This window comes from Ophidiomyces ophidiicola (assembly GCF_022830035.1).
Source record: "Ophidiomyces ophidiicola strain CBS 122913 chromosome Unknown scaffold_4, whole genome shotgun sequence".
Taxonomy (NCBI): Eukaryota; Fungi; Ascomycota; class Eurotiomycetes; order Onygenales; family Onygenaceae; genus Ophidiomyces; species Ophidiomyces ophidiicola.
Genome location: NW_026054644.1, coordinates 1,102,036 through 1,122,420, shown reverse-complemented (window position 1 = coordinate 1,122,420; position 20,385 = coordinate 1,102,036). Strand labels below are relative to the sequence as shown.

At 46.3% G+C, this 20,385-nt stretch overlaps 8 protein-coding genes across 8 annotated transcripts; 4 read left to right on the top strand and 4 right to left on the bottom strand.

Annotated features, from left to right (window-relative positions):
* Positions 1–288: 288 nt before the first annotated feature.
* On the bottom strand, positions 289–1,229 carry URA3 (orotidine 5'-phosphate decarboxylase; the record flags this gene model as incomplete). The annotated part of the gene is made up of 2 exons (XM_049250901.1): positions 289–962; positions 1,073–1,229. 2 exons carry the CDS (start codon positions 1,227–1,229, stop codon positions 289–291), a joined length of 831 nt encoding a protein of 276 aa, XP_049110485.1.
* A 445-nt stretch (positions 1,230–1,674) lies between these two features.
* LOZ57_001818 (uncharacterized protein) lies at positions 1,675–2,274 on the bottom strand (the record flags this gene model as incomplete). The annotated part of the gene is made up of 3 exons (XM_049250900.1): positions 1,675–1,968; positions 2,033–2,168; positions 2,240–2,274. The coding sequence occupies 3 exons, from the start codon at positions 2,272–2,274 to the stop codon at positions 1,675–1,677; spliced, it is 465 nt and encodes a 154-aa protein (XP_049110484.1).
* A 569-nt stretch (positions 2,275–2,843) lies between these two features.
* On the bottom strand, positions 2,844–4,544 carry LOZ57_001817 (uncharacterized protein; the record flags this gene model as incomplete). Its single annotated transcript, XM_049250899.1, has 4 exons — positions 2,844–3,052; positions 3,117–4,122; positions 4,176–4,216; positions 4,280–4,544. 4 exons carry the CDS (start codon positions 4,542–4,544, stop codon positions 2,844–2,846), a joined length of 1,521 nt encoding a protein of 506 aa, XP_049110483.1.
* Positions 4,545–5,170: 626 nt separating this feature from the next.
* Positions 5,171–7,056, top strand: PFS2 (pre-mRNA cleavage and polyadenylation factor (CPF) complex subunit; the record flags this gene model as incomplete). Its single annotated transcript, XM_049250898.1, has 4 exons — positions 5,171–5,240; positions 5,294–5,409; positions 5,474–5,674; positions 5,740–7,056. The coding sequence occupies 4 exons, from the start codon at positions 5,171–5,173 to the stop codon at positions 7,054–7,056; spliced, it is 1,704 nt and encodes a 567-aa protein (XP_049110482.1).
* Positions 7,057–8,016: 960 nt separating this feature from the next.
* LOZ57_001815 (uncharacterized protein) lies at positions 8,017–10,214 on the top strand (the record flags this gene model as incomplete). Its single annotated transcript, XM_049250897.1, has 4 exons — positions 8,017–8,090; positions 8,140–9,137; positions 9,185–9,633; positions 9,690–10,214. The coding sequence occupies 4 exons, from the start codon at positions 8,017–8,019 to the stop codon at positions 10,212–10,214; spliced, it is 2,046 nt and encodes a 681-aa protein (XP_049110481.1).
* Positions 10,215–12,997: 2,783 nt separating this feature from the next.
* LOZ57_001814 (uncharacterized protein) lies at positions 12,998–15,079 on the bottom strand (the record flags this gene model as incomplete). Its single annotated transcript, XM_049250896.1, has 2 exons — positions 12,998–14,728; positions 14,789–15,079. 2 exons carry the CDS (start codon positions 15,077–15,079, stop codon positions 12,998–13,000), a joined length of 2,022 nt encoding a protein of 673 aa, XP_049110480.1.
* A 3,272-nt stretch (positions 15,080–18,351) lies between these two features.
* On the top strand, positions 18,352–18,575 carry LOZ57_001813 (uncharacterized protein; the record flags this gene model as incomplete). Its single annotated transcript, XM_049250895.1, has 1 exon — positions 18,352–18,575. A coding segment is annotated over one exon (224 nt), but the record flags the coding sequence as incomplete, so codon positions are not given.
* Positions 18,576–19,364: 789 nt separating this feature from the next.
* On the top strand, positions 19,365–19,968 carry LOZ57_001812 (uncharacterized protein; the record flags this gene model as incomplete). Its single annotated transcript, XM_049250894.1, has 2 exons — positions 19,365–19,829; positions 19,888–19,968. The coding sequence occupies 2 exons, from the start codon at positions 19,365–19,367 to the stop codon at positions 19,966–19,968; spliced, it is 546 nt and encodes a 181-aa protein (XP_049110478.1).
* Positions 19,969–20,385: the final 417 nt, after the last annotated feature.

Here is a 20,385-nt window from a genome sequence, read left to right as displayed (position 1 = left end):
CATTTGTATTTATTGGGTCAACAGAAAGAAAGCAAAATCACATAGGTCACCATATAAAAAACAACTTAACACCTGGATTGCATAATTAGTATACAAGTAGTAGGCTGTGTGGAATGGAGGGCCATTCTAATTGCTAGTAACTCTATTTAGGACTTTATAAGAATTTTTATACTAAAAACGATAAAGCTTTTTTAGTCGAGATATTGGCAGTGATAAGGAACTGGGAGGCTAATGAAAGGGGTTCATCACTGCATTAAAAGAGTCACAATACGGACCCTCGATCATAGCTCAAGATTTCCGGTAGACCCTATTAAGATATGCATTCCATCCAGCTTTCTGATACTGCTGAACAGCCCTAAGCGGATCTGCAGCACCATATATACCACGGCCAGCAATTATAAAATCAGCACCACCTGCGATAGCCGATTCAGGAACTTGGTATTGCTGGCCTAAAGGGTCACCTTTCGAAACAAGATTCACCCCTGTGGTGAAAAGGATAAAATCTTCATCGTCTGCTCTTCCGGCTGTTTCGATGAAACCCAGAGATTTGGTAGCCACGAAACCCAAAACAAAACCTTTATGTTTCCGGGCCAATTCAACGGACAGTTCTGTGTATTTTCCACTTGCCAGAGATCCTTTTGACGTCATCTCAGCTAGAATCAAGAGCCCTCTGTCTTTTGGATCGGGAAAATCTGGAGCTGTAGCAGTCTGTGCCAGCGCGTCAATGATCCCCGGCCCAGGTAGGACAGTTGCATTCACGATATGGGCCCATTTGGAAATCTGCAAGGCACCACCATGGTATTGCTTCTGCACTGTGTTGCCAATGTCGACAAACTTACGGTCCTCAAAAATGAGGAAATTGTGCTTTTGGGCGAGAGATTGGAGGCCGATGATAGTGTCCGGGGAGAAATCGCAAAGAATATCGATATGTGTTTTTAATACAGCCATATAAGGGCCCAGTTCTATTCGTCATTTCTCCCCCGCTATCAGCATGACTGCGCATTTTCCGTTGAAGGGACGGTAGTTGGCGGAGACAAGGATCGCGTAGATTAGATCTAATTGGAGCACGTACGGTCAGCCAAGTTTAGAAGTTCCTTCGTCGATGTGAGGTCTGCTGAAACTACAATGTTCGATTGTTTCTCTGTTGCAATTTGGAAAAGACGTCGAGCTAAGGGATTGGGGTGGTTCTGTGCGCGTTGTTCATAGGACATCTGAGATTTGGATGCCATGACCGCTGTGTAACAAGGGTAAACCAATATAAAGAAAAATATCAAAGGCTCCAATCAATAGATATGTATGTTTCTTCTCTTAGGCGGAATGGGGAACAGTAGAACATATGTATTGCTGATACGCACGGAGTAGCCTTTTTTCATCTCTATGGTGGGGCTCTTTCATCATCTTGACCAGGGATCATCTTTTATCCACCACAGGCTTTTGAGCAGCTATAGCTGCCATCACAACTCTTCTGATACTCAGTATTATCCTCAAGTGCTTTTACTAACTGGTCCATGTACTTAAGCCTACGAATAAGAATTTCAAGCTAACTAATGCACTGTATATGGTTCAATTATACTACTCCATATTGTTCTCCAATCCGTGGGAGATGTATAACCATATCAATGCAATGTCCAGTATCCTAATATATAGGAAGTTCGTGAAACTTCAAATTCATTTCTAATTGTAAAAATCGTATCCTGGAAAACCCATGCCAAAGACACTGAGACCCCAGAGTGCACCCTGCACAAGCCAGAATGGAGCACCCAAAAGTCGCCCGTTACCCTTCTTTTGTCCAGAGTAGACATAGCCGGCAAGATATAGTGCTCGCAGAGCTACCCATGTGGAACCTAGAACCGTAGCCAGGCGTGGGTGGGTAAGACCGGCAACGAGAATGGATATCATGGTCTGGGGCATGTTTTCGAGATAGTTTGCATGAGCGCGTTGGGCGCAGTTAAACTTGTGAGCATCAGGCTATGGAAGATATACGTGAGCTTTCCTCATCTTTAAGTATGCGTGGGGAAGATATGGTTGTTACATTTTTAGCGCACTGCTCCGGGGTGGCGTAGGCATGAGGGTACTGTACTCCGGCACGCTTACGGCAGCCCGTCGTGATAACGCCGTGAGCAAAAGCAAGGAAGGGAATTGCACCTAGGGCGACGGCAGCGACGTTACTAGGGAGATATGTTAGCAGGGCAGTCGGTGTATTTGATGTAAGAGGCGAGTATGGGAGAGAGATACACACCCGTAGTCATTGGGAACTGTGAATGTCAACGCCATTATGCTGGTATTGATGTTAGATTATTAAGAAGTGAAGAAGGATAGTGGATATCAGCTCTCGTCCAGATTTAAATAAAGAATAGTGGCCAATTTGGCTGACTTTATATGTAATCGCTCCCGATGGCCGGCAAAGATGTTTAGGCTGGGAGTTCTAGCACGTTCGAATGAAAGTTGGGTGCACGACTTAGTTGTGATGATGGTATTAGCTACATATTTAAGTTAGTCTTGCCAGCATGCTTTGCTGGCCTCTCTTATGGTGCTCGTGTCAGCTCCTCAGCTTGCGGAGTACTGCCTCGGGTGACAAGAGCATGTTTCGGAGTTTTGCTGGGAACGGGCGAATGGGTTCCTCCGATCGGCATAACCCCATGCCATTTATGCCGGTCGAGCACGTTTGAAACCACTACATGGAAGAATTGCTCATGTTTGAAATGTTCCTATGCATGTGTTTATGTACGTATTACAATTCTTTTTGCTCTACACGGCGGTTCTAGAGCATATCTCACTATGGGTTGTTCCAAAGCTGTGACAATCTACCCCAGGTCTATTCCGCTATAGACACTCGATAGTAATTACCTGGGAGCCATCTTGCTGATGCTACCATACTTGCCTTGCCAGGCAAAAAAGTACAGCAAAGCTCCCAACGGCTGACCGACCAAACAGAAACTCAACCAGAAGAGTGCATTGCCCAAGATCTTACCACTTGGGCTGTTCATTTTCTCCAGCGGCACAGTTACGGCTATCAGAGGTAGCTGCAGCAACATACCGCCGAATGCGACACCTAGTCAGGTATTAGGTCAGATATTAGAAGGACTCTAACATACAGAAAGAAGAAAATGTCTCACCGATAATATTGTGTGTAGGAATACCAACGGCCATTTCATGCAATACCCCTGAGAAGGTGAAGACCATCGCACTGGCCGCAAACGGTGACCAGCCTCGCCCAACAAGGGGAGAGAAGATGTGGCGCTTCATAAAATGATACACAGGAATGTTCCACGTTCGCCAATATCTACCCACACTGGGGCTGTTCCACCAATCCGTATAAAACTGACGATCGCCGAACTGCAGCACCTCTGCCAACGCATTCAGGAACGACTGGAACATGGCATAGAAACCAGCAAGCCAGATTATCAGAGATATTGTGGATAGTTTCATAACTCGTTCGGCGATTGACGTCCAATCCCGGGCTGCGATTTTTTGAAGAGCATTGATGAGCGTCGGAGAAGCGTATTGGGCTGAGATAATCCACATGAACACAGCCAACCCGCAGAATTCTGCAACCCGTTTTGCGACAAAGTGCCAGCGAATATGACTTGTTCTGGGATATACTGGCTGGTAAACTAAAGTGGGTGCTAGCCAAAAGTATGTTAAGTTTTCGATGCTGATGTTTTGCGGATATGGAAGAGCGTTATAGATTTTCGGAAGATGATTGTCCGGCGATGTATGCAATAGCGCATGACGAAGATCTCGGTTTGTAAAGGCGTATGAGCAGTTTTTTAGCCATACGACAATGGCATGCATTTGACACACGGTCCCGATGCCTGGGTGATTGATATAGAAATAAACAGCATATGATGTGACAAAAAGGCACAGGCTCGAATTGAGCGTGTGCGCAATAGCAATGCAGTACCAAGCAAGCCGAAAAGATAGCTGTGCCTGTGCATTTGTATCTTTTGTATTCTCGGCTTTCTTCTCACGGCCAATTGCACCCTTTACACGCTGGGCGGCAACGAGCTCGATCAGGTAGGCAATATATAAATGGCAAGGAACAAGTAAAAACAGTATTCCTCCAAGAACAAGGTCTTGTTTTCGATAATCGTGGCAGCGGAGGCAGATCAGGACTCCGTACTATCCACTGATCAGCAATCAAGTACCATCTAGGTAGCGCAGCGGGAACTGACTTTCATAAAATTCTCAATAATTAACCGCAGGTTCATGACGACTGTAGCGGAGAAACACAATTAGTATGGTCTGAAGTAGGGGTGAACGGAGATCTCCGACGCACTGAGCACAATCACCATGAGGTTGCGAAAGCCGAAGAAGCTGGGGGGAGTATTCGACTCGCGACTTAGACATGATGGCCTCACGATGGAATGGTACGCGGCGACATGAAGGTATTTGCTCCTCTGCTTCGCCTCGGGGGGAGGTTTTTCAGAGTCATCGGCGGACGGGTCGCGCGAGAATGTCTCTCCTTCCGAGGATGTCTGAGGCGTGAGAGAATCCTCGCTGCCGCTCGAGGCTGCCGGAGCAGCAGGGTTCACAAGAGCCATTTGCTACAATAGCAATTGGGCGATGAACAGGTGAAAATGAAAACTTTTCAGGTTGATAGGAATTCACTCCACTTGGTATTCAGACACTTGGGGATCCACGGCCATTGCAGATAGCGGCGCTGATAAGGACGGCAAGAGATGGGCGCGAGGGCTGGAGCGCCGGCTGGACCGTGTTGTAGAGTAGGCAAACTGAACGATGCGTGAAAAGTGCGCTTCCAGCCGATCATCAAGTCATGATTGACGGCGGCTTGCCGGGCTGGATCTGGAAGCTTGGAAGGTCGAGCGGGCGGGCGCCGGGCGGGCGCCAACTAGGTTCACAAGTCGAAAACTCAAGGAGATCGCGGCAGATTCGTGATGCTTCAAGCTCGGCATTATCAGCGGACAATTTATAAGGCTGGAGGGTCTTAACCTAGTTGGTTGTCACGCGCCAAAACCGCGTTTAAGGTGCCTGACTTTGAGAAATGAATTCTGTCTGTTGTCCATGCGTTTGTCGCTAATGTGGCCGTGAATCCCGCGGAGGATAACAAGTTGTGCGAGATTCTATTCTTCGAACAACCGAGCAAGCCACCGCCACCGCCGTGCTTATCCCAAAAAGCGAATATATTCTTCCGGCTTGAATAGCAAATATGGCATTTTACGATGAAGGCACAACAGACGCCCAATTTCTACCTCGAGCGCTGGGGCCGCGCCGACCAAGTCCGTAGCCTTTGCGCGTCTGCGTTTTTGTGCCGGATACTGATGAATAACAGGACCTGTCACGGATTACAGCTCGTCCCTAGTCCAATGGATGCGTGTGCGGCAACCGAAATATAAGGGAGGTAATAGGTTAGAATGGGAGCGACCCAGTGGGAGTTATGCGGTGGATGTAAGACACAAACAAGAATCCTTTCTCGCCGATAGAACTTGAGATTAACTGGATACATCCATAGATGCTTCCCCCTTTCGCCGCAATACATTCTGCTGCAGCTACTATTCCTGTTCGTCATTTGCACCAATCAATCGGAAAGTCCAAAAAACCTATTACAGTGGTGAGATGGACGCCGGAGGGCCGACGTTTACTGACGGGGGGGCACACTGGAGAGTTTATGCTATGGAACGGCACTGCGTTCAATTTTGAAACTGTTATGGATGTAAGGCACTATAAAACTGATATAACCCGGAGTGTGATGTATCTGACAGCACCCTTGCCCTGCAGGCTCACTACGACCAATATCAGGCGGGCGTCACATCGGCGGAATGGTCGTATAGCCACGACTGGTTGATATCTGGAGGACAGAAAGGCGATATTAAATACTGGAGACCAAACTTCAACAACGTGGAGACTGTGGATGATGCGCATCACGATGCTGTGCGAGATCTGGCGTGGTCCCCAAACGACACTAAGTTTTTGTCCGCGTCAGACGATACCATGCTTAAGATTTTTGATTTCAATGCTAGAACGTGCGAAATGGTTTTGACAGGACACGGTTGGGACGCGAAGTCGTGCGATTGGCACCCAACAAAAGGCCTGCTGGTATCAGGCTCGAAGGATCATCAAGTCAAATTCTGGGATCCGAGAACGGGAAGATGCCTGACTACCCTCCATAGCCACAAAAACACTGTCACAACAACGAAATTTTCGCGAGTCAATAATAATCTACTTGCTACTTCTTCGCGTGACCAAACTGGGCGAATTTTTGATTTGCGGATGATGCGAGATATCTGTATCCTCCGAGGACATGAGAAGCCAATCTCTTCGCTGACCTGGCACCCTATTCACAGTAAACTTGTGTCAACGGGAAGTGAAGATGGGTCGTTATACCACTATTTATTGGATGAACCGAATGTGCCAGCAGGACAGGCTCCCACCCTTGCTCCCTATGATACAACAGACCCAGCCAACACCCCCGCACAAACAATATTTCCTGCGCATCGCATACAATTTGCGCACAGTTCGACCATATGGTCACTTGATTGGCATCCGCTTGGGCACATCCTTGCCTCCGGGTCTAAAGATAATTTTACTCGGTTTTGGTCCAGGGCCCGACCTGGCGAGACCACTCATTTGAAAGATAGGTTCCACATAGGCGAAGAAGCTGCAGAGGCCCAAGGGACATGGAATCGCGGATTTGGCCGTCGACAGATGCGGGAAGAAGAGGAGCAAGAGATTCAAGACGAGGCCGAAGGTCTTGTGGACCAAATACGGCCAATGGAATCCTTATTGCCTGGAATTCAAGCCATGCCGCCTGCTGACGGCCTGCCAGGCTTGATTCCTGGAATAGGTGGCTCATATCCACCACCGCCGCCGCCACCGCCCCCAATAGATCTCGCGTCATCGATGCCACATATAGACCCTGGCCGCCTGGCCGCTATGCTATCCTCTGGAGCAATACCCCCGCCTCCCCCACAAAATCCGGGTCAGATGCCCTTCTCACTGCCAGGCATAATGGGCGCCTTCCCGCCTAACCCCGCATTTCCTCCGTTTTCTAACCAAATGTTCCCTCCACAATTCGCTCCTCAGCAGCCAAAATAGAGTATCGATGCCCACGGCATATGCTAAATTGACGCGGCCTTCCTATTATGGGGTCTCGGTTGTGCGTGAAAGGTGGGGATTTAAAACGGGTATACGAAAGCGTTGCAGGTTGTGCAACTCTCGGAACGTAAACTATTCAGAATCGGTGTAGAAGGCACGGTTTGGGCACTTGTACTTCAATATCAGGGTTGTGAGGCGTTAAGCTGGCGACCTGCACATAGGAATAAATTGTTATGATGTGATTCCTGTACCTGTCCGTGTGCTACAGTCCTCCTTGGAAAGAGAATCCGGACAGAATTAAAACGAAAGTGTTGATACAACCCCAAATGAAGGGTAGCCAAGTAGACATTTTGAAGTTTCCAGCTTCGTAGAGAGCTCCAATCCTACGCACAACTGTCAGCGGTGTTTAGTTGCATGGGGTAGCGGAAAATTAACATACAGCAACCCGACCACGCTCCCCGCCAACAGACCTTCCAAACCAGCAACAACGAGGTACACAGCTAGGAAAATCCAGGTAAGCCTCCAGCTGCGCCATTGGGTGACTACCGCACAAAGCGCTGCGGTGAGGTGCGCGCCGCCATAGAGTATCAGTGTCCAATAGAGCGTGAACCGCCAGATATCGGTTGTCAGCACAAGATACTTCGCATCGCTACGAAGAGGACGTATTGAGGTGTCAAGAGAGGGAAAGGGGGGGACTTGATAGTCCCCCGACGCCATCAGAAGACTGTAACGCGCGCTCCCTTCATTGATTGCGCGTTTCGATAGCTGAAACGATTGTGATGATGCTTGGTCTGTGCATGGAAGCTAACTAACTAACAGGTACCCGTGACCTTGCCAAGCCTCATGTTGGCCCACACGTGCTATGCACGTGATTCAGTGCCTCGGCACCAGCAGCACACCCATCCATCCTGAGAAGCTGTCTTCGCACTTCAATGCGCTACATAGCATGCAATTTTCATGATGGGTAGTGAGAGATCTCTCACCACACTTCTACGGTCTCTGCAGCAGGCATCTGTGCCTGAAGATGCTTACAGGTATTCCGCCTCGTCGCAATCCTGTCGGCCCCCATGCTAACAGGCCAAGGTTATTACCATCAGCCACAGGCATTTTGTCCCTTCTTACAAATCCTCTAAACGTGTCTTTACTATCGTCACAACTGCTATGTTGCCCAGCCCTATGGGAAGGCGAAGTTTGCCTTCAGACTTGTCGCCGGTTAATCAGTGTATTCAATAGCGCCGCGCTTACAATAACAGAGCACGAGTCGTTCCAAGGTACGAAACCACCGTATCTCCAGCGACGTGGGCTGGACCGGGAGGAATGGTTAAAGGCTGTTGTTAACGGTGCCGACGACAAATCCCCGCGCTGGAGACATCTCATTCTTCTTGGCGGAGTTTTGCTGGGATTTGAGGGCCAGAACCGCCAAAGTCTGTCACTTCATTGGAGAAAAAGGTTGGAATCCGCACTTGTCAAAGCTTTGCAGCTTTCTTTGGCAGAGCTAGAGAAGTTTCCAGTAGCCGCGACACATGCCATTGTACTAGTTCTCAACTACACATTTCAGCTCATATCGGACTTTGAACGAAGCCAGATTGACTACGATCTCCTTGTTCCGATTCTAGTAAGCTCTACTTACTTTTCTGATGAAGGCCTTGGCTCTGGGTACTTCTTGGGCGCTATTGATAGGGATGTTCGGGAGACCGGCGGCAAGAAGTTTACGTGGCCGGAAAGCTCTTCTTCACTCCAGCAGATTAACTCCATTTTATCAAGCCCGCTTATATCTTCCTTCGGCCCTCTTTCTCGATTAATGGCACATTCTCTTGAGAATGCGCAGAACCCAATGCTGGTCGTGGAAACGACCGACCGTTTGTTTGATCTATCCCGAACCCTATTGATTCAATGGCGTCAGAATAAGCTATCAGAGGTGGATAAGTCGGAAGAGCCGGAGTTCCTTGATGATGCCACCCTGAAAATGACCCTTCCTACGTTATGGAGATTGTTGAAATCCTCCTTATTCTCTGTAATCATTGTTTTAAGAGCCGCCCTGGGTAGGGTCCTCAATGATCGAGCCCTAGCCAGTGATCATAGTAAGATCCCTTGACACCCACACTTGAATGCTGCCTAATACAAGTAGATGCGCCATTTCTTGCCTCCAAGGCCCTTCAAGTGCTCCGAAATCTTTCATTTATCACAGACCGAATAGGGCACAACTCCTCCTCCCAGCTAGTTTTCATCAACCTCACATCTATTGATATCCTGTCTCAATACCCAAAATTGTCACAGGACTTTCTCGAAGGCATAAGACCATCGGAAAACGGCCAGATACCAGCTCACCCGGTAGACAGATGTTTGGACCTATTTTTCTTGAACACTGCTGAAAACTTTACACTTATATTATCGCCCGATGTGAATGAACGGCTATTAATGTCGGCAGCATTACCTTATCTTGCAGCAGGTGGCAACAATAACCTACTAGAAATATTTGAGGCTGCTCACAGTGTGGTGTTGGCTGTTCTCGCAGCACCAAACAGCGCCGACATGGCAGCTAAACATTTACCGTATTACGTTGATACTCTTATGAATGTGGGTACCTGCACCATATTGAATTCTTGAAAGCTTTTCTTATCATTTTTGATCAGGTATTTCCTCAAAACCTATCTGCAAGACAGTTCCGGCTCGCGTTCAAAACAATTCTTCGAATTACCGCTCCACCATCACCGCTAGCGAATAGCCAGCCCTTACTTCCTTCCATCCTCTTGCAACTTCTTTATGATAGAGCTCTTGCTGCATCTACTAACCCACTACCCTCCCCAAATGATACCGCAGACCCATCCCCTTCTGAGGGGCCTCTTCTTTCTGAGCAAGCTGTTCTTGCTCTCACTATAGTTGACTGTCTTTGCTTTTTGCGTGTCGAAAGTCTGGAAGAATGGCTTAATCTCACAGCGCACTTGATCAGTCAGATTCAGGACCGTATCATGAGAAACACATGTCAAGAGCGCCTTTGGGACGCACTAAGCAGTGGCGAAATGGATGTCGAGCGAGCTTATTTCTGTGTCACATGGTGGAGTACAAGAGGCGGAAGAGAAAAGGTTCTTTTTGGTGCAGAAGAAGACGTCCAAGTTCCATACATGAGCGGAGCGTTGGGAATTTCGAGTAAACTATGACATGAAATCGCCAAATGTGGGTTGTAAAATGGCCCATATACCACTTTCCTAGTCGAAGTTGAAATTTCGGCATACCATTTGCTCTCAGGTCTATCTTCTCTCTGTGTTTGGCCTAGGAAGCCTTATATCGTCAAAAGCACGGTCGTTGATTTTGTTTTCAGTGAAGTGGTTGTACTCACGGGATGCTTTAGGTGCAAGTATCCTGTGAACCTGTTTTATTGCTGGAGGCGAGGCTATACCCATGCCTGGGGATGCGCAATTTCCTAGAGGGTTTCCATATGCCTTTTATGCCACTATTACGGGACCAACTATTACCTATGGAGAGCTTTCTCACAAGATTCGTTATGTTTTCAAAAATGCCGACAAAAACCTCCTGGAGTCGAGTGTTATTTCTATTTTGCAATATTGCCTTTTTTCGTTATAGAATACCCCAAAGTTTCCATGCTGGCGAGCGAGCCCTCCCCTTAATGTCTTGCTGCCCTTCACTTGCCTGGCTTTCTGGTAACTTCTCAAAGGCTCCCCAGCTGGTTAAAGTTTGTTCGTCTTTGGTCTTCGAAGTGCGGCTATCCTCTATCGGGGCGGTGCTTCTCTTAACTGAATCTGATTTTCCATCAGTGCTTGAGCTTTGTATCGGCGGTGAACCGATAATAAGCCTTGGATCCTCCAGAATGAGGTTCCAATGCTCAGAACAAGGGTATGGGTCCGCAATATTAGGGTACATGTTCAGCTGGGGACAGCTGGCGAATAATGCCGGAATTAACGAGATATTGCGGACTCGAACGAAGCGGGACTTGGAAATAGGGTATGATGGGCACGAAGGTATGTGAAACGTACTGCAAATGCGGATGTGGTATGTTTTGCATTTGCAGATAGTGTGGATGTGTGTACGGATTTGGCACATGGAGGGCTAGTTCTTTGCTTGCAAACATCAATTTCATCAATGGAGGAAGATGGATTTCTAAAAAGCAACTAATAGGGGGTGTCGGAAATAAAGGTTTCGAATAGTTGCTGAAAACAATGGCATCACATGTAAAAGACTTAAAAAGCCACTATGACAGTGACGTTTGAATGGTTATATCTTCACTGTTCTGTAAAAGACCCGTCAAAAAAGAGAAATATGTTCCGGCCATACGCACTCCAAGTATGTATCTAAGAACAAAAAAAGTTCAAATAATACAATAAAGAAGTAATTTTTCAACACAAAATAATAAGGGGTAGGGGGTCCAAGATCTGTGCTATTCAGGAGATACCTGGGATTCCAACCCAAGTTTTGCTCCTATAATCATCGTATTCTTTGCCAAAAAAGCCAATTAATAATTGTTCCTCCTCTGGTTGGATTAGGTTAGTGGTTGTAATAAATGCCCCAAAAACTATCGGATCAGGGCCAAAATCAGATATATGTACTCCGTACTTACTCTGAATCCTCGTTGAAAAAAATTCCCAGAGCACAACGGCGTAACCCACAAAGCATACCGCATTTCCTAACACAAGCTGCGTACCTAAGCCCCACCAAAAAAACCCAAAGTAGCTTGGGTGCCGAAAAATGCTGTAAATGCCGTTTTTGATCAGTTGGTGCTCGTCGCGTCGCTGATGCTGAATCGTATGAGTGAAACTAACGCCGGCTTGCGCCATCGCCAATGATCGAACCACTTGTCCGACCACCATCAAGCCAAGCCCCAACATAACCTGATACTTTCTTCCCCCAAACATAGCAGCCGTCCATTCAAAGTACCAAGTCGGCAGGAATAGGTGCGAAAGTAGGGACTCGACAATAGCGGAACTATGCGCGATATTATATGCAGCGCCATTTTGTGATAACAGAAAGGCAGTGATCGTTGCGAATGTCGTGTTGTAGCGAGCTGTAATATAATATTCAAGAAAGTGAAATACGGCTAGCGATGCGATGAAGAAAGGAATGCGCCATAGGGTCGAAGAGGCGTGAAGCAGAAATGTCAGGATAGTACAGATGCCCGTGGCCTGGCCAAGAAGAAATGAGCGGATGGATATACCCGAAAGGGATTTCTCGCCGCCTGGAAGATACGACGGGTCGACAGCTCCATAAAAGGGTCGGTCGCTAGCATCATTAGTGCTGGGGCGATAGGGTTGATAGTTTGTATGGGAAGATGCTGAAGGCCGAGAGCTGTCTAAAGCAAAGGATCTGCGATTGGCATCTGAAGGAGAGGTCGTTGGTAGTTCCATCATATGCATAGTATTTGTGCAGAGTTACAGTCTAGATCAAGGTTTATATTGATAGGAAGCTACAAAGAGGGAGTGGTGCTCTCGAGAAGGTATCCTGGGGCTTTTAACATAGATGGAGACAAAGAAACACAAGAACAATATCATATTGTTCTGCGTCTAGAACTCCTGAAGGTACCTCATCTTTAGAGGGACATGCTGTTAAGGTTCATTAGCTAACTAGCTCATCAAAGTGCGAAGCAGCGCTGTTTGTCAGCAGTCAGGTGACCGGTTGTCAGGCTACTGATGGAGTACGGAGTACTCCGTACCCACCACTCATGTCCCATATTGACATTGTCAAATTCTACTCCGTACTCGTACACTTCATTTGCAGCTCCACTCTGTAGTAACCAGTAATAGCATTTTGATCTGTAGATGTGGTCTTAAATATTAAAGTCATCAATCATTAATTTTTACTTAAATGCATAAAATTATTCATTTTTAAAATATCTTCTAATCTTATCAAATAGTTATATAGCTCTTGTTGACGGACTTTTGCAAGCATCTGTAAGAAGTCGCATACCTAAGTACTTAGGCACTTCCTCAGCTCACGGTGCCGCGAGCCTTTCTGGGTCCTGAAGTCGCGCTAGTTCAAGCAACAGACGATAGGTGTAGATAGCCAGATCAATCTCTCGGAACGCCCGGGAGAACCAATCACGGCCAGATTCTGCTATTTCTTTCGCCCTTCGCTGTCCAATTGTAGTTGATGTAAGGAAAGAAACCAGTTCTGGGACTTCCTCCATGCTCTGGCTGACAGGTATGTAGTGAAGCCATGGTTCCAAACGATCATCATGCCACTCTCGCAGCAGGGTATGCTTCATGGGGGTGGATTTTGATGCCAATAGCTTGTAATAGCGGCCACTAATACCATTTCCATCAATATCAAACACAAGCCGTGATCGGAGTGCTTGGTCTTTATCTGCCCATGGCTTGACATCAAAATATGCAAGTTGATCTCTGCAAGCCGATCTTTTACATTGGAATATTTTGGTGAATCCAACATTATATAATCTGCTGTCGAGGAATGGTGATTTCACACTCGTGATTTTCCCACCTTTCTTTCGCAGGTAAGAGTGTTGCCGCTTTTCCAGATTCTGTGCCAACTTGACAAATCTTTGTCGGTGGAAATACTTCCACTCGCTATCCGATGCAAACCCGCCAGTTGTTGAGCCAGCCCAATATAGGTTGTTCTTCTTCTTTCCCCAGTCAACATCATGCTCCTCTGCATATCGAAACTCGGATTCAATATACGCCGGACTAGGGAATAGGATGTGTCCCATCGTTGACAGCGACCCGGTTGAAAGTATTGGTACAAGGCCTTCGATTAGGTGGAAAGAAGTAGGACTGATGGCAATGCCATGCATATTACGGTATTCAGGATGCAGACAAAGGTTCTTGGATGTTCTGGCATTAGTTACAAATGGCACGCCATCGGTTTCCGTGTCAAGCTTCTGATCATGATGGGAGGATAGGCAATATTTAGTTAGGGAGTCCCAAACTTTCTGTCTTGACATGTCGGTCAGGTTAAACCATTGGTTGTCCAGTGATCGTGGGGGAATCAAGATGCTTGGTTCATCAAAGTGATTGACAAGAAATGTGACTCTGGGAAGAACAACATCCATATTTTCCAACAACTTGTTGAATAAGAGCTCAATATGCCTGTCAAAACTACGGTAGGGATGGTGGCAGGCAATCTTAGAAGTATGATGACTGGACAAAGTACAGCGCCATAGCTCACAATTTGAAAAATGCTGGGAGTCATTGATCATTCCCAGCACTTCTTTCCCACTCAGTTTCCAAAATGGTGAAATCCCATCATAAATTAAATCAAAATCATCAATAATAGGTGATTTGTGTGATTTTGCAAATTCATACCAGGCCTGGAAGCCTGGTGGTGGCTCTACACTGTATCGACGTCGGTATTCATCACAAGCAGCCGTGTAATTTTTCGATTGTTTTTGGAGATAGCCATCAAAATTCAATTTTGCTTTTTGAATCAAGACATCAATTGGATGATTTTGTGAGACCTGGGATGAAGAGTGCGCGATGATTGTAAAGATATTCGCTAAAAAGGTGCCAAGGGGAAGAATGGCAAATATCCAGAGAATCATCTTGGTTTTTGCTTGTTTTGGGAGCGCTGAGACGATCTGACCAAGAACAAGTAACGTTGCCACGACATGTAAAAATGATCTCATACTTGAAGACTGTTTGAAAGGCTCGCGAGTAGACATGGCACTAAATGTTCCAATTGCAGCTGCAGCATGCCATGAGTGGTTGGTCTGAATGGCTCATTAATCAATATGATTTATGCTTTTGGTATATAATGGTGTTTGACGTACTATTTGAAATATAAAACACCATAGTAGGGACAGGCGGAAGCCTGCTATCAATATATTCAGGGCTCCATTGGAATGGAACCCACAAATATATGCTTCCACGCCCAGTACCAGAGCCAAAATAGTCACAATGCGTATTGAAAGAGGGAGAATGCAAGTTTTACCTTCAGAGTTATGAAGTCGTTGAGATTCATTATGAGGCCCGGATGTGAGAATAATATATGCCACTAGCAGTGCCATGACTGGAATAGTGGATAGGGCATGCCGTTGCACATCCCAGTCTGATAGCGTCATGATGGCAAAGAAAGCAGTCAACGCTGCTCCCAGTATTGTTTTTGAGAAAAGTGATTTGAAGGTGCAAGGTGGAATTGCGCGCCATTTTTCTACTGTTAGGAGTAAGGGACACAAAGCCGGCTACTCTATTAGCCTATGGCTCTTCTAATTCTAGAACGGGTAACATACAAAAAATCCAAGTATACCATGTTCTGCTCTAAAAAAGCAGAATGTGGCAATGCTAATTGCAGCAACCCACAAAGCTGGAGTAGAGGCTGCGTGCAATGCAAGTCCAATGGTATTTGTTCTCTGAGACCACTCACTGCGCATTTGCCCAGCGACCGCGAAGATAGCCGGGAGGAGTATCCATGCTAGAGTTTCTGAGGCGAGTTCAGATTGTTGGGACGACTGGCGTTGATTCAACAAGCCGAGAGCGAGAGCGAGCCCAGCTGGCCTGGTGACCGGGTCAACACTGTGAAAGACTCGATTCCACATTATGGGCATGCGGAGGACGAGAGTAGAGAATCCGCATCAAAAAATATTCCAGTTCTCGGATCATCTAATCCCTACCACCCAGCTTGCATAAACTAATTCGTATTTATGTACGGAGTAATTATGCATGTTCTTGCAAGCCAGCTAACGCATTTCTACCGGCTGTGCTCCATATTAAAGTATGTCCTAGAATCGAGCCGCAATCCGGATCAGGGTAAGCCATGCTGTCACAATATTATTATACCAACAAAGGGCCACAATGTTTATTTAGTCGCGTTTTGTAGAATCATCTTTTCTTCTCTGCGAGTGAGAGATGGACCTTCGAGCATCACGTCTGAGCCAACTGGCCTGGTGAGAGAGGTATTGACCGGGGCAAGGAGGAGATCTGCATAGCTCGTCTTTATCCTGCTACCAATCATAATGGAACCAACAGTTATAGAGCATTTGTTTTGCCCTGCCCTCCTTTATGTTTGCGGAAGACATAATCCTGAAGCCTGTTGACTGCTTATTGGCTCATGGATTCCACTTGATGTCCAGGTCCATGTAATTCTCAAAATTGGGTTCGAGGCTTGCTATAGAAGTATCCAATCAGTTTCAATACGTATAACTAAATAGTGGTTATCTAGGCCGGTACTGTCGAGGTCTCAGGCACTCGAAACCTGCTGATGCTCTTTCAGTGGAAGTTGGACCAAATAGTCAATATGCACAAAGTAGTTAATCATTCGATGTTCGCAAATATGTGAATCAAGACGTTGGTTTGCTCACTTGATTGATTGTGGACCAACATCCGGGGTAGTTATAGAGGACATTACTACTTGTGTTTTTCCTCGCACACTGACAAGGATTCATATGTACGGAGTATGGAGTACGGAGTAGTTAGTTTCACGGCCCAAAGCTTAGTTATGTACGGAGTAACTATAGCCTAGTTAGCTGAAGCCCTGTTAGTATGACCCTTGCCGCCGTATCCATAAAATACAAGAATGATTAAATTACCATTATGCGACTAGAAAGTACAATGCTTAAAAGCAGGCTACCGTATATGGAGTACACTGCACACTGAATTCAATCATCAAGACAAAAAGTCTTAGTAATTTTCAAGTCTGTGAGTCAAGTACGGAGTACGGAGTACGGAGTACATTGGAAAAGTCTCGTTATTTAAACTTTTAAAGTTTGGACAAAGCCCACATTAGGAACGTACGGAGTACATACGGAGTAGTGCCTAGGAATTTAAGGTGAATTACACTAGTGTATCACAGGTACGAAAGACGGAGTAATATAGTTTTGATCCTTAGGGGTTCTCGTTCTAGGGGCGTAATATTACCAAGTGAATACAGATTACTAAGAAACACTCGTGTACTAGAATTGAAATGACACCTGAGTCTGTCTTCACTATCAGTATTAAATTACAGACTTGTATGGAAGCTCAAACAAGTCATCAAATGGCAAAATATAAGCTAGACTTAATTAAAGCAGTAAAAACTGAGACATACTAGACTCTCTGCTACATGATGGATTTAAACTACTTGTATACCGCGTGCGACCCGCACTTGGAGAGATTTCATGGTTGCGGCACCTTGTAATTTGTTACATGGGTCGTAATTTAGTGTAATTACCTTACATTGCTGGGGATCAAAACTTTCGGCGTGATCTCCGTACTCCGTACCTAGGTATTATTACACCCTTAAAAATTTCCAGACTAAAACCTAGAACAGCAACCTCCAATCAGGCCAACTAGTCAATAAGAAGCCGTTGGCTTATTGACCTAACTAGCTAACTCTCCGCACAGTGAGTTGGCAACGTAAAGCAGCCAGTACATACACACTCATCGTGTTTTGGGCCTAGTTACTCTATGGAGTACAGCCTGTCAATCACTGTACTGCGGCCCCATATAACATGAATCCTAGCTTGTGCAAGCGGGCCAATACACCATGGTTGGAGGAAACATTCAGGCGACCTTGCAGGGTTCAGCAAGTATTGCTCTCAAGAGTTTGCAATGGAACTTGTCTATGCCACACTGTGGTCTACAAGCTGTCGGCTTGTAGATTAGACTAGGCACGGAGGTTGGAGAGCCCGACTCTATACTCCGTACTGCGTGCTCTGAATTATTTGCGGACCGTTCGTCATGTTTGCATGGATTTGATATCAATCTTGACCATCTCAGTATGACTCAAGTTTCGTTACTTTCCCTCCAGCCCGCTGTTTATTTCCACCTTGGAATATATCAGCAAATGGTCGAATGCGAAATACCCAGCTTAAGCCCCCAGTGCAAGGAAGGAGTAGAAGGCGACTACAGTCATCGTTACCTTCGCTTCCGTATTGCTGCACGTTGCAGCAAATGCGGGCATTCTTCCCCCTGTATATTGCTTGGATGAGTAGATTATTCACTCCATCTAATGTTGGGTGACCCTTGAATTTACTTGTACAGACGAACTATTGGTAGTTCCTCCATGCTTTGTGCATTGGAGAATTTGAAAAGAAACCGACTACATATTCAATATTTCTCTGGAAAAGTCGCCTCCCTTCTTCTGCATTTCCGATGTTTTCCCTGAAAATCCACTCTTTGGGCCTTTGCTATCCGCTCAACATGCTCGAAACTTCAGGTATAAGAGAGCAAGACTTCCTTTTATTTCTGTATATGTTTCTACAACCCATCTCCATCTGAGATAGTTTCAGAATCTCCTTTGAACCAGCTTGAAAATAATTTAACACCTTAAACTATACTTGATTTCCATCTACAAAAATGATGTTTTACCGCATTTCCCTGATTGCCGTTGCCGCTATGCTGGCTACTCCCGCTCTAGCCTGCAAATGCTATGTCAATGGTAACAGAGACGACGGCCGAACTGAATCGTGCTGCCGACAGCTCGGCGGTGTTTTCCGCTTCGGCAATGACTGCCTTGCCGGCTCCATCTCCGAACACCTGTCGAACTTCCGCCGCTGCTGCGGTGGCCAGTCCGACTGCGATTATCCAGGCCTTGACGAAGACAAGGAAAACCCCGGCATCACAACCATCGTCGTTGTCTAAGTCACCCTAGAATGATCTTCACATAAACCTTCACTTTCGATTCGATTAATCCTGATTACGATCCGATCCCGTTAAGACGAATGCGAATATTCAATACTCTACTCCGATATCGTCTGTCTGATGCCTCTATTAGGATTACGAGAGATGCAGGGATAAACATGAAGACTATCAAGGCATGCCGTTTATATACAAGGAGAACACATGAGTTTACGTAGTCACTTATCTGAATCAATTTATCACATTTATTGTATGCGAAACTTTTCCAGAGTAGTATTTACTAGTCTTCTAGCTGAGGCGATTTTTTTTCTTAAAAAAAAAAAACCAGAGGTGATAGGTAGTTAACTAAGTGTTTGGCTTCGCCCGACTTCCCCTATGAAGTTGGTTGAAAGCCAACTCGAACCTCCACGAAGCCCATACTGCCTAGTTTAGTTAGTCTAGCCTCTTGGCAGTAGGGCCTCCGCCTGAATGGGCCCGAGTCTGAGAAACTGAGGCAATATGTACCTTGTGGATTATCTATTGGCTTTAAGCGCGAGTAATAAACGAATTACTATGGAAGAGGGGCGTGTTTTAAGCGAGAAAGATAAGATGCTCCGCGGAGGTCTTTATCATGCATTTACTGCAGATCTTATAGCCGATAGGGCTCGTTGCAAACATGCGTGTAATGCTTTTAATAATGCAGGAGAGGTAACCAGGCGACAGCAAGTGGGACTGTGGAGAAAGTGAGTGAAATCCGGCAGTATGTTTGATACTAAAGGGCCCAGCATCGCGACCGCAATTGTCTATTCCAACATGCGGGGCATTAGTATGCCACTTCTTGCCTGGGAAACCCTCGCGGGCAATATAGCTAACAGTATCAGCATTATAAAAGATGAACGGCCTATGCCGCTTCTGCATGATGATCCTGTAATGGATAGCCGGCTCTTCGAGGATGACCCTTGGGTTGAATCGCCTATTCGAATGGACTACGGGTACAACCTGAAAATCGGTCAAGGAGTTTTTATTAATTTTGGCTGTGTAATTCTGGATACTTGCGAGGTGACAATCGGTGATAGAACCTTGCTAGGCCCCAATGTCAACCTCTACAGCGGAACCCATCCGCTGGACCCACGCCTAAGAAATGGTACTAAAGGCCCTGAACTTGGGAAGGAAATACATATTGGCGAGGATTGTTGGATCGGCGGAAATGTTGTCATATTACCAGGAGTAACGATCGGAAAAGGAGCCACAATTGGGGCTGGCAGTGTTGTCACGAAGGTAATGGATAATGCAAACCTCTGCCCTGGTTGAATATTGATTTGACGAGTGACAATAGGACATACCGCCGTTTCATGTTGCTGCTGGAAATCCTGCAAAGGTCATACGCCGCATAGATACTGCAGCTGCAGAGGAATAAAGAAATCGAGCTTGGTAGCCACATTAGCTCCTTTGTCAGGAAGTTGTAGGCTCAATTCGAGGTGCAGTGTTTTTATGTATGTATGCACGCATAGTTCTGCTTGTCCGGTGGTCAGGGTCAACTTCGCCAGTAGTTATATCATATGACAATAACGTCGTTCAATGGCGGCACAATCACACGAATATAGTCAATTAGCACTGTAGCTGAGGCACAGGTAGCGACGCCAATTACGCCTGCTCGAGGAACACCCAAAGCCTTCGATATTCGTATCTCGGCGTTTTCCCCCAGGTACACCAATCTGATTTTTTCTCCGTCTGGGAGCTTTCGAGACGCAGACTTTACAAGAAGAGGAAGGGGAGCATCAAGCGCTGCTGGCAGGGTTGAGCGGCACACAAATATCGCCGCCAGCGGCGTGGC